Source organism: Leucopleurus acutus (assembly GCF_964270905.1).
Source record: "Leucopleurus acutus genome assembly, chromosome: 7".
NCBI classification, from domain to species: domain Eukaryota; kingdom Metazoa; phylum Chordata; class Mammalia; order Artiodactyla; family Delphinidae; genus Leucopleurus; species Leucopleurus acutus.
This window is the reverse complement of record NC_139150.1, coordinates 67,516,682-67,532,730: the sequence shown is the minus strand read 5'-3', so window position 1 is coordinate 67,532,730 and position 16,049 is coordinate 67,516,682. Positions and strand designations below refer to the sequence as shown.

At 40.6% G+C, this 16,049-nt stretch overlaps 1 protein-coding gene across 2 annotated transcripts in view; it reads right to left on the bottom strand.

Annotated features, from left to right (window-relative positions):
• ADAMTSL1 (ADAMTS like 1) overlaps positions 1–16,049 on the bottom strand; it is a gene marked incomplete at both ends in the record, with an annotated part of 462,446 nt that overhangs the window by 426,344 nt on the left and 20,053 nt on the right. For both annotated transcript variants that reach the window (XM_082843595.1, XM_082843596.1), the window contains one exon: positions 1,521–1,648. In XM_082843595.1, the coding sequence (XP_082699721.1) occupies positions 1,521–1,648 (128 nt within the window). The remainder of the gene's footprint in view (positions 1–1,520; positions 1,649–16,049) is intronic.

Genomic DNA, 16,049 nt, shown 5'->3' with positions numbered 1-16,049 from the left:
TGAGACACATGTTTTGGTTCATCCCTACAGAATATTCAAGCATGCTTACTTGGGCAAACTACATAATAGGAACATTCCAAATTTGTACCTTTTGGCTTTACTGATGTGTGTTTATTATCAGTTATGGCCCAAAGTGCTATCACCATGTAGCATCATGTAGTACAGATTTAGGAAGTTTTTGATACTCATGATTAAGAGAACAGGTGAATCATTACGATGAAAGGTCTATTCTTTCTTATCGGTTCACAGATCTGGTTTGATATGAAGCTGGCCTCCAATGAAGACAGACAAACTCGCTAGTGGATTCAACCAACAGACTGATCTTCAGTGTAGACCCAAACACCACAATGGCTAAATACCAGAACTGATCTGGGATCTTTCAAGATATGCCCATTGGCCATTTTCCCCCTGGGTATGTTATTTCCACTGGGGCCTCTCTGGAACCAAAACGATATCTAGTTATCAATGGATTCAGTGAGGAAACATCTATTGAGCTCTTCATATCTCTCAGACCCTGTGCAGACCTGGGGGATACAGAAAAAAGTAAGACCTGGACCCTGATTTCAAGAAATTCTCACTCTTATTAGAATAAGTTGACATTTTCCTGAAACTGTATCTCACCACTTTCTGCTGTTCATGTAAAGTCTAGAAGAATCAGCAGATGAATAATCTTTCCTTCTTCTGTTTCATGTTTTATTTATAATATATAGTAATTTTGATCAAACCTCTTCCTTGCCACATACAACACTTTTCACTGTCGAATAAAATCTTTCATTAAAAAAATATTACCATAGTACTTTGTATTTTATAGTTTGGAGAAAAATCTAGTCATAGACCACACAGTTCAAGAAGCACTTTTGAATTATTATTATTATTCTAAGTAAAGACTTTCCATTCTAACACCTCCAGCCTTTTCCTTTCAGCTTAGGAGCTGTTAGCCACTCTCACTTCCCTTTTCATCATCTCTCCCAGTGTTCATGCCCCAATTTCCACTGCAGTTTCTATTCTTCCAAATCTCGTAATATGTAAAACTCATCATTCAGGAAACTGAATGACCTTGGGGAACTTCTGGTCATTATAACATCTAAAGAAACCAAATCAATATATCCTTCATTTGCAAACTACTTGGTAACACTGGAATCCAACATAATATGCTATTAATGTTAACGTTAATATTTTTGTTATTATTGTCACCATATGGAGCTATAGATGCTAGATCCATTTCTAATAATAAATAATAATAAATAATCCATTTCTAATAATAAATTTTCCTTCCAGTTCTAACATGAAAACAGATAAGAAAATTTGCTTGGTGAATGAGATAAATTCTATATTGCTTATCATATAAGAATATCTAAATACTTAGCTGGAGATGGTCATATTTAATTCTTTGCACCTTCCTTTCATTCCTTCATCTGGATTTTTGTGCAACAAAATGCTCTGCATTTCTCCAAAAGTATGCCTCCAACCTGCGCCCTTGGGGTCTTGCAAAAGCTCCAGGTTGTGGGTTCAGGACTTACTTGCTGCTGAGGCAGCGCCTCAGCGAGTAGGAGGCCCCACCACCGCAGGTGCGTGAGCACTCACTCCACGGGCCCCAGGCGTCCCACAGGCCGTCCCGGTCCTCCTCAGAGCGTGCGGTCCTGGAGCTCTGTGAGGAATGAGAGGATGGTCAGTATGAGTCCTCAGTGAACGGGGAAATGTGCGCTCTAAAGCGTGGGTCGTCTGTGTGTCTGTACATGCTGGCCTTGCTGAGGATGAAGATGGGCTCAGATTCTCAGATTCTTTCCAATTTAATACTGTGCATATGTTTAGGGAGAGGGATATTTGAGTTCAAGGACCCTGGGCTGTGACTGAAAAGGGCAAGGGACTGCATTTATGGGAGTGAACAGAAAAAGGTGGCCAGAAATAAGAATCTGGGTCAGAGGAAGACAGATTGCACTGAAGTCACAGTTTTGCCCAGGGTTCATGAGTCTACTCTTTTGTTGCTTTGTGAAGAGAGAAGCTGCACTCAGAGATGTTTCTGCTCTGAGAAGACTGACATATGCATACCAGCACTGCTTTCCAAAATTTAACGTTTTATACAACTGACTTTTCTTTAAATGAAGCAGCATCATTCCTAGTTTTCAGATGTGTTAATGAGAATAATTGCATGAAGTAACTTCAGTAATGCAAGGATTGGCTCCAGACAGACAGATTTGCTTGTTATTGACAGACTCTCCCTAGTGAAATCTGCATTTACTGTAAGGAAAACTGTTATGTGTAGGTCTCCATGTAGTGCTTCACATTTCTTAGAAGAGTTAAAGAGAAAATTTGTGCCAGTTACATAATAGAATAATAATAATAGTTAATAGAACAGGTTCTGAAGTTAGAAACTGCCTGGGTGGGCTTCCCTGTTGGCGCAGTGGTTGAGAGTCCGCCTGCCGATGCAGGGGATGCGGGTCCGTGTCCCGGTCCGGGAAGATCCCACATGCCGTGGAGCAGCTAGGCCCGTGAGCCATGGCCACTGGGCCTGCGCATCCGGAGCCTGTGCTCCGCAACGGGAGAGGCCACAACACCTCTTTACACTTCAATTTCCCTTTCTACAAGATGGGGATAATATTATAACCATGACACTACATCCACGTGTATGCGTGCACACCCACACACACACTGTAGAAAGACTAGTTATACAAACTAAACTTAGGACTAGTTTCAGAGTAAATCACAAGTAAATATTACCTATAATTATTATGTTATTATAAATTGAGAATGTGTCACATATGTACGTTCACAGTTGTATTAGTCTGCTCATGTTGCCGTAACAAAATACCAGCCTGGGTGTTTTAAACAATAAAAATTAATTTTTCCACAGTTCTGGAGTCAAAGTCTGAGACCAGGATGCCAGCATGGTTGGCTCCCAGTGAAGACTTTCCCTTTGGGTTGCAGATGGCTTCTCTGTCACTTTGTGGTCACATGACCTCCACTTTATGTGAGTAAGAGAGGGAGAGCAAGCTCACTGGTGTCTCTTGTTACAAGGGCACTAATCTCATCATAAGGGCCCCACCCTCACCACCTCATCTAACCCTAATTATCTCCTAATGGCTCCATCTTCAAGTAACATCACATTGGGCAGGAGGGCTTCAACATATGAATTTGGGGGGGATATAACTCAGCCCATGGCAAGAGTTCTACAAGTAACTAGTGTAAACTGTGGCCAAGTTACTTCACTGAATAAACCAAGTGACACCCGTATAGTAAAGGTGGTATCGCTCCATGTCAATAACATACACGTGACAAATGTTAAAATTTCAAAACTATTTATATTTGGAAAAAGCAAACTGTAAAGAAAATGTGCATGATAGGCAATATGACGGTTCATCTTCAGTTTTTTCTCTAAGGAGAGAGCATAGGCAGTGTATAATACTGGAAGAGCATGGAATACAGAGGCGACAGGAGGGTAACCTCTTATAAAGCACTGTGAGAACTTGAGATGATGCAAGTAAAATGACCAGCATATAGTAGGCTCCATAAATGGTAGCTCTTAAAGACTTTCCCACGCCCTATCTAGTTATACTCAAGGCTATATCATCCAATTAGGAGGAGCTCCTGAAAAAGAAAAGCACATTGTTTCACCCCTAGAAAACTATTTATTTTGCAGTAATGGGATTCTTTATAAAGATGTTGCTATGGGGCTCATCTGTCAAATTGACTACTCCTTGGAACTTTTACTGCCAGTATAAATGGAGCCACAAACCTGGCTTTAGAGCATTATATCAAGGATTGTCTAGCTGGTGCATGCTATATTTAGAGTCCTAAATCATTTGAAATGAGCAGTGGGATAGATAGTGGTTAGAAGTAGGGACTACAGACGTACTCAGCCTGGAGTGGAATATTGGCTCCAGAGCCTCCCAGCTGTGATGTTCTCATGCTTCACTTTTCTTATCATAGAATGGAGATAATAAAACTATCTACATCACTGAGACACTGTGAGGATTAAAATAGTTAATATATAAAAAGCACATAACACAGAAATAATCCAAATGTCCGTGGGGGGATGAATGGATAAACAAAATACGCTATAGTCATACAATGGAATATTATTCAGCCTTAAAAAGAAAGGAAATTCTGACACATGCTACAACATGGGTAAACCGAGGACATTATGCTAAGTGAAGTAAGCTAGATACAAAAGGATGAATATTATATGATTTCACTTACAGGAGGTACCTAGAGTAGTCAAATTCATAAAGACAGAAAGTCGAATGGTTGCTAGGGGTTGGGGGGAGGGGGGAATGGGGAGTTATTGTTTAATGGATACAGAATTTCAATTTGGTAAGAAGAAAATAATTCTGGAGATCGATGGTAGTGATGGCCACATAACAATGTGAATGTATTTACTGCCACTGAACTGTACACTTAAAAATGAGTAAGACAGTATATTTTATGTTGTATATACTATGCCACAATAAAAACAAATACATATGCACATTTTATAAAGCTCATAGGGCCTAAATAATAAATACTATGTAAGCATTTGAAGCTATTATTAACATTATTATTTAATATTACCTATTAACATCATGGGTAGCGGTGCTTTTTTTTTTTCCTGCTGAGCTTAGTTGAAACACTGCACTATGTAAGGTTCATCTTTCTTAAAACCCTGACTTTTCCACAGCAGAACCTTCCAGTCTCCTGCCACAGGACACTGACCTGGTGATATGACCTGCCAGGAGCTTGAGGTTCCTATAAAATGCAGCATTGAATAGGAAACAGAAACACATTGGTTACCCCCAAACTTGTCCTTTCTAAAGGAAGTATTTACTGAGCTCCAAAGCCTGGTTTTTAGGGTTAATAAAGCCAATCTCTAATCACAGCAATACGGGGTATTCTGTTTCCAAGCTTAATAGGCTAGTGAGGGAGGAAAGACCCTTTGCCATTTAAATATACATACCGAGTCTCTTGCTCACCCAGTAAATTCATTCCTCAGATTTTTAAAAAGTTTATTGTGCACCTCCTGGCTCCCGTTTTGTTTGCTCTGTGTGACTGGAAGATGGTTCTGTTGAGAGAGTATTTGCCTGATGCAGTAATTATTTCCGTGACACACATGCATTGTACAATGCAATTTCCCTTATTCTATTAAAATTCAATCTGACTGAGATGAAAACCAGCAACACAAATGCTAGCCTGCATGAAGTAATTAAACTAAGCAAGATGAGTGATTACAAATTATGATACTATCCAATTACTACAACTGAAAAAAAAATTCCACATGCGGCATTCACATGTGAACTCTACTTCCATGTGAGGTAAGAACACCAGAATGCCAAATCCTGCAGCAGTTTCTCTCTGCCAGCTCTCTGGATAAGATATTTAGAAATAATGTATGGCTGAGCTTTGGTTCTCCTAGAGAAGCAAATTGTTTCCAACTCTGTGCTAAAGTTGCTTGATATTTTTCATGTGCCATGTCTGGAGAGGCACTAAAATGGCTCTAAGGTGAGGGTTCACTGACTAAACCTCTTACCTCATCACCAGTTACAAGTTTCCACACAACTAGACATACTAGGTGCCCACATTTCTCTGAAGGACGTTGCACACTAGCCCAGAAGAAAGTCATGGACCTATTCCTTAAACTGGATCGAACTCCAACTTTTCTTTTAACCAGCAGAATAAACATAATTCATTTCAACTGAATTCATGTTTAATGTTAGAGAAAGTAATTTTCCTCCTCTTTAACTGTGCCAGATTTTTACATCTATAACCAGAAATGACACTTCAGCAATGCCTTGCAGGTCATTTAAGACGTAGAAGCATTTGCTTATTACAGTTGTTAAGAGGGCCTTCATTATAAATAACTTTCATACTTAGTCCAGGTGGGACTCATGTTTATTACTCTCTTATTGTGGAATGTGCATTCCACTTCACTTCAAAGTAGCATTTTTTTAAAAGTGTAAACTTTGAATTGCATGTAGGAAGAAAAACTGAAGCAGAAGAAAACAGGAATAGATAATGAGTTGCCTAGAGGCAATGCTGATTGCTTCTGAAACCAAAATTCTAAGCTTTCCCATTACATCCCCACCAATGTTTCTTGATTTGATTCCCATCACATAAACCTAATATTTTAATGTCAATATCTCAGAAACAAGGTCATGAATGTTATAAAAACAGTGATCAAGAGATTATTCCTGACCACTGCTAGAAATTTCAGCAACAGTGTCAGGTGAGACGATGGTCTTTAGCTACTAATTGACAGAGGACAAAAGTGCAACCATTAAACTCTGTATGTAAGCCAAGATTCCACCAATAGGAGGTTTATCAGAAAAGGTCAAAACTGCATCTGATATTGAACTTGAGGGGAAAGCCCATACGAAATTTCCTTCTTAGTATAGCACTTATTTTTTTCTATAGTCACTGGCTGGGTTAGAATGGATAACTGGCACCTCCTCTGAGTTGACATTTCAGAAATCTAGCGAACACTGAGAGGAGAAAGGCCTGAGTCTTGGTTCTACAATCCTACGAAAATCAAATACTTCCCATGAGTTATTCAATTTAGAAAAAGTCTAGCTCTTTCTAGATCTTTGGTGCCACACGATGACCTTCGAATATAGCACTGATGACGACTCCTACATCAACTACAGTTGACCCTTTAACACTTGGGGGTGAAGGGTGCTGACCTGCACTCAGTTGAAAATCTAGGGTAACTCATGGCCGGCCCTCTCTACCCGCAGTTCCTCCATATCCACAGGCCAGGTAGAGCTACGGTCTTTACTATTGAAAAGATCTGATATAAGTGGAGCCACGCACTTCAAACCTGAGTTGTTTATGGGTCAACTGTAGTTTTGTTTTAGAAAATTCAGCCATCAACTTCTCAGTTTCCATCCACCCTTGTTCCTGGTCAGTTAAGTGACTCTAAGCCTCAGTCCATGCCAACTGCATGGAATATAGACTGTGGCCGACATCACTGTATACCTCCTAGCAATATTCGAAGATTAGAAGAGCTTCTCTAAATCCATCAACCTCAGAATGGTGTCATTTTCTCGCTATTACTGCTTATCTAAACATGGTTTTCATCTGATCATTTTGTGGTTAATTTCAGAGGCAATTGCAGCAACCAAGTCTCAGGTGAACAGCTTTAAGCCTGACAGCTACAAGTAGTTAACACAGAGTAATCACATGAAGCAATAGTTTCCCTGCACCTCACAGCCCAATAGACACTTAACCTCAGAATGACCTCCTAGGTACCTCCTTAGCCAGAACCCTCTTCCACTGGAACCTGAACAGGTTATCAAAGACTTAGGAAAGATGTTGTAGGACAAAGCACAAATTAGCAATAAGAAGACAGAATTATATCTACTCGGAGATACATACACAGAGTATTTGGAAAATATTTTTTCCAAATGTTGTAACAAGAGGTCAAGTTATACAGAACAAAATGAAAACAAAAGTAGGTTCTGAGGAAATGGATGACAGGTTTTTGTAGAATTGAAGTCTTATAGCAAATGAAGTTATCTTATAAGCAAAGTGTTTTTCAGACATCAACAGATCCTCAAAAGTAGGAAAATGGGTAATGGGATGAATGGAAGAGCGGTTCTTACTCTTTCAAAAGCAGCAAGGAGGTTTTCCTCTTCTCCCAGACAGACAGCATTTAACTTAAGCCATCTGGACCTGTGTATGTGACTGTACTAAATGGATGTTACACACCTCGAAATTAAAAAGTGGGGGAGCAACTCCTCCAGTGATGAGAGAACCATTTTTCCTGTGGTGTGCCCATGCAATGTGGAGAAATCTATACACGGGAACATCCCATCTGTGTACCAAGCTTTGGAAACGAATTTGCAGACTTCATTTTTAGCTTCCCTACATCAGGTCCCCATAAATCTTACCTGATCCTTGGCTTCTTTAAGAACTTGGAATACGGGTTCTGCCGTCAACTGTACATGGTAGGAGTTGTGATGCTCTGCTCCTGAGAGCTTACAGACGTCAAGCAGTAACTGGGCTCTAGTAAAAGTCCATTAGCTTTTTGACGTACTTTCTTAAAGAGCAGGGTGTGTGGATGGATACTGAGGCATGCGCCTTCCCAGATATTTGCTGCTGGCTTTGCTGAGGAAATCTGGATCATCTGGTTCTTATCACAGCTGCACTGCTGGGGTATATGATGAGCTGACAGTGACACAGTGCACAGTCTTTCAGAGGCCACTACGTGAAGCCTGTCCCTTGCTACTGAGGAGAAAAGTCAGTTCTGTAACAGGGTGGAAAAGCTATCTAGGCCACAGCAGGACTTTTGGGTACCTCTTCTCCTTTTCCTATTGCTGTGTCCATGCACGCACACACAGGTGCCCCTTTCACATTGCTGTAAGGGCACTTAGCTGCGCCTAAACCTAGGAGGTGGGTGGTGAGGGCAAAATGCTGGGATTTATTAAGTACCTGTGTGCCAGGAAGTAGGCTAGAATTTACATGGATGATCATATTTAATCCTCAAGATGAGCCATGTCAGGTAGGAGAAGTTTTTCCTATTTTACCAATAAGAAAATTGAGGCTCAGAGAGGTTGAACACCTTGCATCAAGGTACAGGAGAAAGAGCACAGGCTTGGCGGTGGGACAGACCTTCCTAGACATATGTTAGTAAACTGGACGAGAACCCTTTGTCAGACCTCTTCGAGCCTGGGTTTCACCATCTGTGAAATGGGGATATTTATGCTTCTTTTCCTAGGGTGATGGTGAAGATTAACTTGGAGATCATATGTAAGGTGCCTAGTGTAGTTTCTAGCACGTTGGTGTTAATTATTTCATCTCTCCACTCAGGTCACAAACATTTGTCCCCCTGCCCCACTCCCCTCTCCCCTTGCCAAATCACATAGCTAGTACCTGGTGGGACCACGTTGGTTTTTGTTTTTGGTTTTTGTGTTTTTTTTTTAACATCTTTATTGGAGTACAATTCCTTTAGAGTGTTGTGTTAGTTTCTGCTGTATAACAAAATGAATCAGCTATATGCATACGTATATCCCTATATCCCCTCACTCTTGCATCTCCCTCCCACCCTCCTTATCTCACCCCTCTAGGTGGTCGCAAAGCACCGAGCTAATCTCCCTGTGCCATGGAGCTGATTCCCACTAGCTATCTATTTTACATTTGGTAGTGTATATGTCAATGATACTCTCTCACTTCGTCCCAGCTTACACTTACCCCTCCATGTCCTCAAGTCCATTCTCTACGTCTGCATCTTTATTCCTGTCCTGCCCCTAGGTTCATCAGAACCAATTTTTGTTTTGAGATTCCATATATATGTGTTAGCATATGGTATTTTTCTTTTCCTGACTTATTTCACTCTGTATGACAGACTCTAGGTTCATCCACCTCACTACAAATAACTCAACTTCGTTCCTTTTTATGGCTGAGTAATATTCCATTGTATAAATGTGCCACATCTTCTTTAACCATTCATCTGTCAATGGACACTTAGGTTGCTTCAATGTCCTGGCTATTGTCAATAGGGCTGCAATGAACATTGTGGTACATGACTCTTTTTGAACTATGGTTTTCTCAGGGTATATGCCCAGTAGTGGGATTGCTGGGTCGTATGGTAGTTCTATTTGTAGTTTAAGGAACCTCCATACTGTTCTCCATAGTGGCTGTACCAATTTACATTCCCACCAACAGTGCAAGAGGGTTCCCTTTTCTCCATACCCTCTCCAGCATTTATTGTTTGTAGACTTTTTGATGATAGCCATCCAGACTGGTGTGAGGTGATGCCTCATTGTAGTTTTCATTTGCATTTCTCTAATGATTAGTGATGTTGAGCAACCTCTCATGAGTTGGTTGGCCATCTGTATATCTTCTTTGGAGAAATGTCTATTTAGGTTTTCTGCCCAGTTTTGGATTGGGTTGTTTGTTTTTTTGATATTGAGCTGCATGAGCTGCTTGTAAATTTTGGAGATTAATCCTTTGTCAGTTGCTTCATTTGCAAATATTTTCTCCCATTCTGAGGGTTCTCTTTCTGTCTTGTTTATGGTTTCCTTTGCTGTGCAAAAGCTTCTAAGTTTCACTAGGTCCCATTTATTTTTGTTTTTATTTCCATTACTCTAGGAGGTGGGTCAAAAAGGATCTTGCTGGGCTTCCCTGGTGGCGCAGTGTTTGAGAGTCCGCCTGCCGATGCAAGGGACACGGGTTCGTGCCCCGGTCCGGGAAGATCCCACATGCCACGGAGCGGCTGAGCCCGTGAGCCATGGCCACTGAGCCTGCGCGTCCGGAGCCTGTGCTCCGCAACGGGAGAGGCCACAACAGTGAGAGGCCCGTGTAACGCAAAGAAAAAAAAAAAAGGATCTTGCTGTGATTTATGTCACAGAGTGTTCTGCCTATGTTTTCCTCTAAGAGTTTTATAGTGTCTGGCCTTACATGTAGGTCTTTAATCCATTTTGAGTTTATTTTTGTAAATGGTGTTAGGGAGTGGTCTAACTGCATTATTTTACATGCAGCTGTCCAGTTTTCCCAGCAGCACTTATTGAAGAGGCTGTCTTTTCTCCACTGTATATTCTTGCCTCCTTTATCAAAGATAAGGTGATGGAGTCAAGATGGTGTATGAGGAGGATGTGGAATTCGTGTCTCCCCACAACAAAGGCACCTACCAGGCACCAGTGGGGAACTATGCACACCTAAGGGGATGGGAGGAACCCCAAGAGACCGGTGATCTCTCCTTTTGGCTTGTTGCCCCCCACCCTTTTTTTTCTTTTTTGTTGTGGTTTTATTTTACCTTGTTGCAGTTGTTTCAATTATAGCTTTATTTTTCTAATTTTATTTTTTATTCTCTGATATTGTACTGCTCCTTTTTTCTCTTTCTTTCTTTCTTTTTTTTTTTTTTATAACCATGAAGATTGTGGGATCTTGGTTCCCAGGCCAGAGGTCAGGCCCCAGCTCCTGTGGTGGGAGCTCCGAGTCCAAACCACTGGACTAACAGAGAACCTCAGACCCCAGGGAATATCAATTGGAGTGAGGCCTCCCAGAGGGCCTCATCTCAGCACCAAGACCCAGCTCTATCCAACTGCCTGCAAACTCCAGGTCTGTACGTCTCAGGCCAAACAACCAGTAAGGCAGGAACAGAGCACCACCCATCAAAAAAATGAAACATCAAAAAAATATGTGACAGATGAAGGAGCAAGGAAAAAACCTACAAGACCAAATAAATGAAGACAAAATAGCCAAACTACCTGAAAAAGAATTCAGAGTAATGACAGTAAAGATGATCCCAAATCTCAGAAACAGAATGGAGAAAATACAAGAAACGTTTAACAAGGATCTAGAAGAACTAAAGAGCAAACAAACAGTGATGAGCAACACAATTACTGAAATTAAAAATACTCTAGAAGGAATCAATAACAGAATAACTGAGGCAGAAGAACGGATACGTGAGCTGGAAGACAGAATGGTGGAAATAACTGCCAAGGAGCTGAATAAAGAAAAAGAATGAAAAGAACTGAGGCCAGACTCAGAGGCCTCTGGGAGGGCATTAAACTCACCAACATTCGAATTATAGGGGTCCCAGAAGGAGAAGAGGAAAAGAAAGGGACTGAGAAAACATTTGAAGAGATTATAGTTGAAAACTGCCCTAACAAGGGAAAGGAAGTAGTCACCCAAGTCCAGGAAGCACAGAGAGTACCATACAGGATAAACCCAAAGAGAAACACACCAAGACACGTATTAATCAAACTATCAAAAATTAAATACAAAGAAAAAATGTTAAAAGCAGCAAGGGAAAAGCAACAAATAACACACAAGGGAATCCCCATAAGGTGAACAGCTGATCTTTCAGCAGAAACTCTGCAAGCCAGAAGGGAGTGGCAGGACATATTTAAAGTGATGAAGGAGAAAAACCTGCAACCAAGATTACTCTACCCAGCAAGGATCTCATTCAGATTCGATGGAGAAATTAAAGCCTTTACAGATAAGCAAAAGTTAAGAGGATTCAGCACCACCAAACCAGCTTTACAACAAATGCTAAAGGAACTTCTCTAGGCAGGAAACACGAGAGAAGGAAAAGACCTACAAAAAAACCCCTAAAACAATTAAGAAAATGGTAATAGGAACATATATATTGATAATTACCTTAAATGTAAATGCTCCAACCAAAAGACATAGACTGGCTGAATGGATACAAAAACAAGACCTGTACATATGTTGTCTACAAGAGACCCACTTCAGACCTAGAGACACATCCAAACTGAAAGTGAGGGGATGGAAAAAGATATCCCATGCAAATGGAAATCAAAAGAAAGCTGGAGTAGCAATTCTCATATCAGACAAAATAGACTTTAAAATAAAGACTATTACAAGAGACAAAGAAGGACACTACATAATGATCAAGGAATCAATCCAAAAAGAAGATATAACAATTGTAAATATTTATGCACCCAACAAAGGAGCACCTCAATACATAAGGCAAATGCTAATAGCCATAAAAGGGGAAACTGACAGTAACACAATCGTAGCAGGGGACTTTAACACCCCACTTTCACCTAGGGACCAGGTTTTATACTATAATGCGACCATCTTTTGTGCTGCCTGGCTTCCAATTTTGACCTTCCTTTCCATTTTAGACAGAATTTTATCAGTACAGTTTTTTTAAATAGAATGACAAGTACTAACGTTGTTGCTTTTCTTGTGAAAAATGATTTTGTCCTCAGCATCCTTTCTCAATCTAGGAATAACAACTTGGAGATGGAATTAAGACAGCTTCATTACTTTTTAGGAAATGAAAGCCTGCCTCTGCTCCATGTCCAATGCTTCAGGAAGATTTTCATTTCAGAACGAGGGTAACTTGATTTGTTTGTATCCCATCCAAGGCCCAGGCTGGATTACATCTCATCTCGGAAACTGCTGAGAAACCTCTGGACATTTTGGAAGGCTCAACCAGACACAATTTCACAGCCAGCTGAATTCAAATCAATAATTGCTGATATGAGCAAAGATTAGTATTCAGGATATTTGTGACTGGTCATGGAGTATTTTGAGCCAGTTTATCTCAAGGAAAGGCCTAGTAAAATATCCTGTCACTGTCAGTTTCTGCTACTTTACAAGCATAAACTTCACAAATAGACTCTGCTTTGTTGTAATGCTGATAGAATATTAACATAAATACTACTATACATTTCTTTTTCTGAGAGAGATTTCAAACAAGTTTGGATGAAAACCTATATATATATGTATATTTATGTGTATACATATATGTATATGTATGTAGATTATGTATATACACATATACATATGTGAGTGTATATATATGTGTGTGTGTGTGTGTGTACATATGTATAAATCTTCCAGACACACTCTCTGAGAGAGTCTGGAAGATTTAAAGAGATTTTCTACTAGAAAGAGCCTGTCAGTCTGGTTTTCTTTTTTCCACTGTAATAATTTTCTTTTTAATAACAACTGTAGCAGCCAAACTCCTAAACCTAGGGGCCGCTCAATTAGGAATAGAAGGCTGAAACTGGTAATTCCATTTCTTTTACAAAACAAAATTGGACAATAGGAGAATTGTATGCTGTAGAAACTGCAGTCATTTAAAAAAAATCATCTATTCCCATGTTTGCACTGACCGTCGTTACTTCCATGGCCTTTGCACTGTATGGATAGTTTGAAGACATTCTTCTATTTCTCCTCAAATGTGAAACTTAAGCCATTTACCTGGAGTTCTAAAACTGAAGCTCATCTTCCTGGTTGCTGTTTTTTTTCTAAGAAAGAAAAAATCTCCAGTGCAAAATAATCTATAAGCCAAGTACCAAGGAAAACAGTGACGAGTCATCTCCTGGGACGTCCACACCCCTCCACTCCCCAAAACAGGCGTATTTGAAAAACCCCCTCAAATGAAATTCCTTCTTCTGCTCTTTTTGTGAATTCCTGACTTCCTGGTGAGCCAGTCAGAAGTTTCAGTTTCCGTTTCCATCTCATCTAACCCGAGCTCTGTCCAAACTGCAACTCCCATCAGCCACACTTTCTGCAGCACAGGCAAATTTTGCTGCAATGCATTTACAAAACATCTGTAGAACTAATGAAATATCAGAGGCTCTGGAAAGCACATGTTGGGGTTTGGAATCAATGGAGAAAGAATTCCTGACAGAGAAAACACTCACTTTGTGATTCCCCGAGAAAACTGGAAAGTTAATAGATTAATATGGCTTAGAGTTTGCTGAACAAAAACCCCAAACTGCAATTGATAATAGAGAAGCTAGAAGAAATGACTTTCACTTCACGCCACAATCAAGCCTTTGGTTTTAGGAGAACTTTCCTAACTCTTCTTTGGTTGACCATGGTGCCATCTGAGCCAAGAAAGAAAATTTGCTGAAATGGTTCTGAATGAACTTCCAGAGGACTTTGGGTGTGTAACTTACGCTCCTTTCCGACGCTCATGATCGGGTCCTTTCTCTCTCAAGTGCCATTCAGATACTGCGGGATGAATGTTTGGAATCGAAATCTAAAACATTCTCTCTGACGCAATGTTATATTTTCTTCTTTCCTATATTCTTTTTTCTACTTTTGCGCACATTAAATTCCCTTTACCCAGAAAAAGTATTAGAATGATAAGCGCTTACTGTCTCAATATTTTAATTTGCAATTATTTGATGTTGCATCCATGCATCATCAATTTGCAAGGCTACATGAAACCAAAAACAAGACTTTGTAGCTCTTTAGGGTGATCATTTTACATAACAATGATCTTCCCAGTTAGACTGTAAACTTGCTGAAGGCAGGAATTATGCTTTCTAATTTTGAACTACCTACTGTCGGCACTGCAATAATTCCTATGCATGCCATTTAGAAGAAAATGTAATAGGTGTGGACAAATATTTAAGAGAGGGTGAAAGGCTTCGGAAGTATGTTTTGTTTTAAATCTTAGATTACTCATTTACTTGTCATCTGTTTCTTAAAAACGTACATAGGATATGCAATAAGCACAGGAGTGGGGGTGGGGAGGGGGGAGAGAGGGGGAAGAGAGAGAGAGACAAATATCTAGTTACTTAAAATTTCCAAGTGGTCTCAAGTTCTGGGACTTTATTATTTTCTTCAGTTCAAATGCATACCACCACCCACCCTCCTCCACACTAGGAGATAAATTTTGTCAAAACACTGCACCTATGACTCAGATCCTTTTTTTTTTTTTTTTTTTTTTTTTGCGGTACGCGGGCCTCTCACTGTTGTGGCCTCTCCCGTTGTGGAGCACAGGCTCCGGACGCGCAGGCGCAGCGGCCATGGCTCACGGGCCCAGCTGCTCCGCGGCATGTGGGATCCTCCCGGACCGGGGCACGAACCCGTGTCCCCTGCATCGCCAGGCGGACTCCCAACCACTGCGCCACCAGGGAAGCCCCTCAGATCCATTTTTAAAAGCAACAGCTCAATTACCATATCTCTGTATCTTCAACAGATAACATTCCCTCTAGTTTTAACCTGTAACTGTAGCTATAGGTAGCAGTTTGATTAACTGGAACAGGTTCACGAGTTTTGCAGGATGGCAGTAAATCATTTTGAGGGTCTACTTATGGTCCTGATGATCCTTTTCCATCATTAAAGTAAAGCAAACCAACCCGGCGTCCCAGCAATCCAGAAGCACCATAATTGCTTAATGTACATTCACGCCAATCATCAGCAGATTTCCTTCGCATCTATACCTGACTAAACACTCAAGGACAACACTCAACATGGGCCAGGAAGCCTTGTAAGCAAGGCATAGGTGGTAACCAGCAAGTTAACTTGCTGCTTTGAAATGACTGTCTCCCATCCACGTGTACCAATTTCAACAGCTCCCTATTCGATTCTCAGCGTCTCCCAGTAGGTATCAGCAGAGCTCACTACCGCATAGCCCTCTGCCTCTTGGCTTATGGAAGAACCTGTTGCTTTCTCATGGATCTTAAGTTCTAATCCCGCATGCTTATGTTTCCTTTATAATCTACTGAGGAAGTGAGATAAACAACAACAACAAAATATCTGACTGCTCAACATTCTCTGCATTTAATCAGATACCAAGTCTCATCACTTCCACTTCTGAAATGTCTCTCTTCCACTCCCACCCTCCCCAATCCCTACTTTCA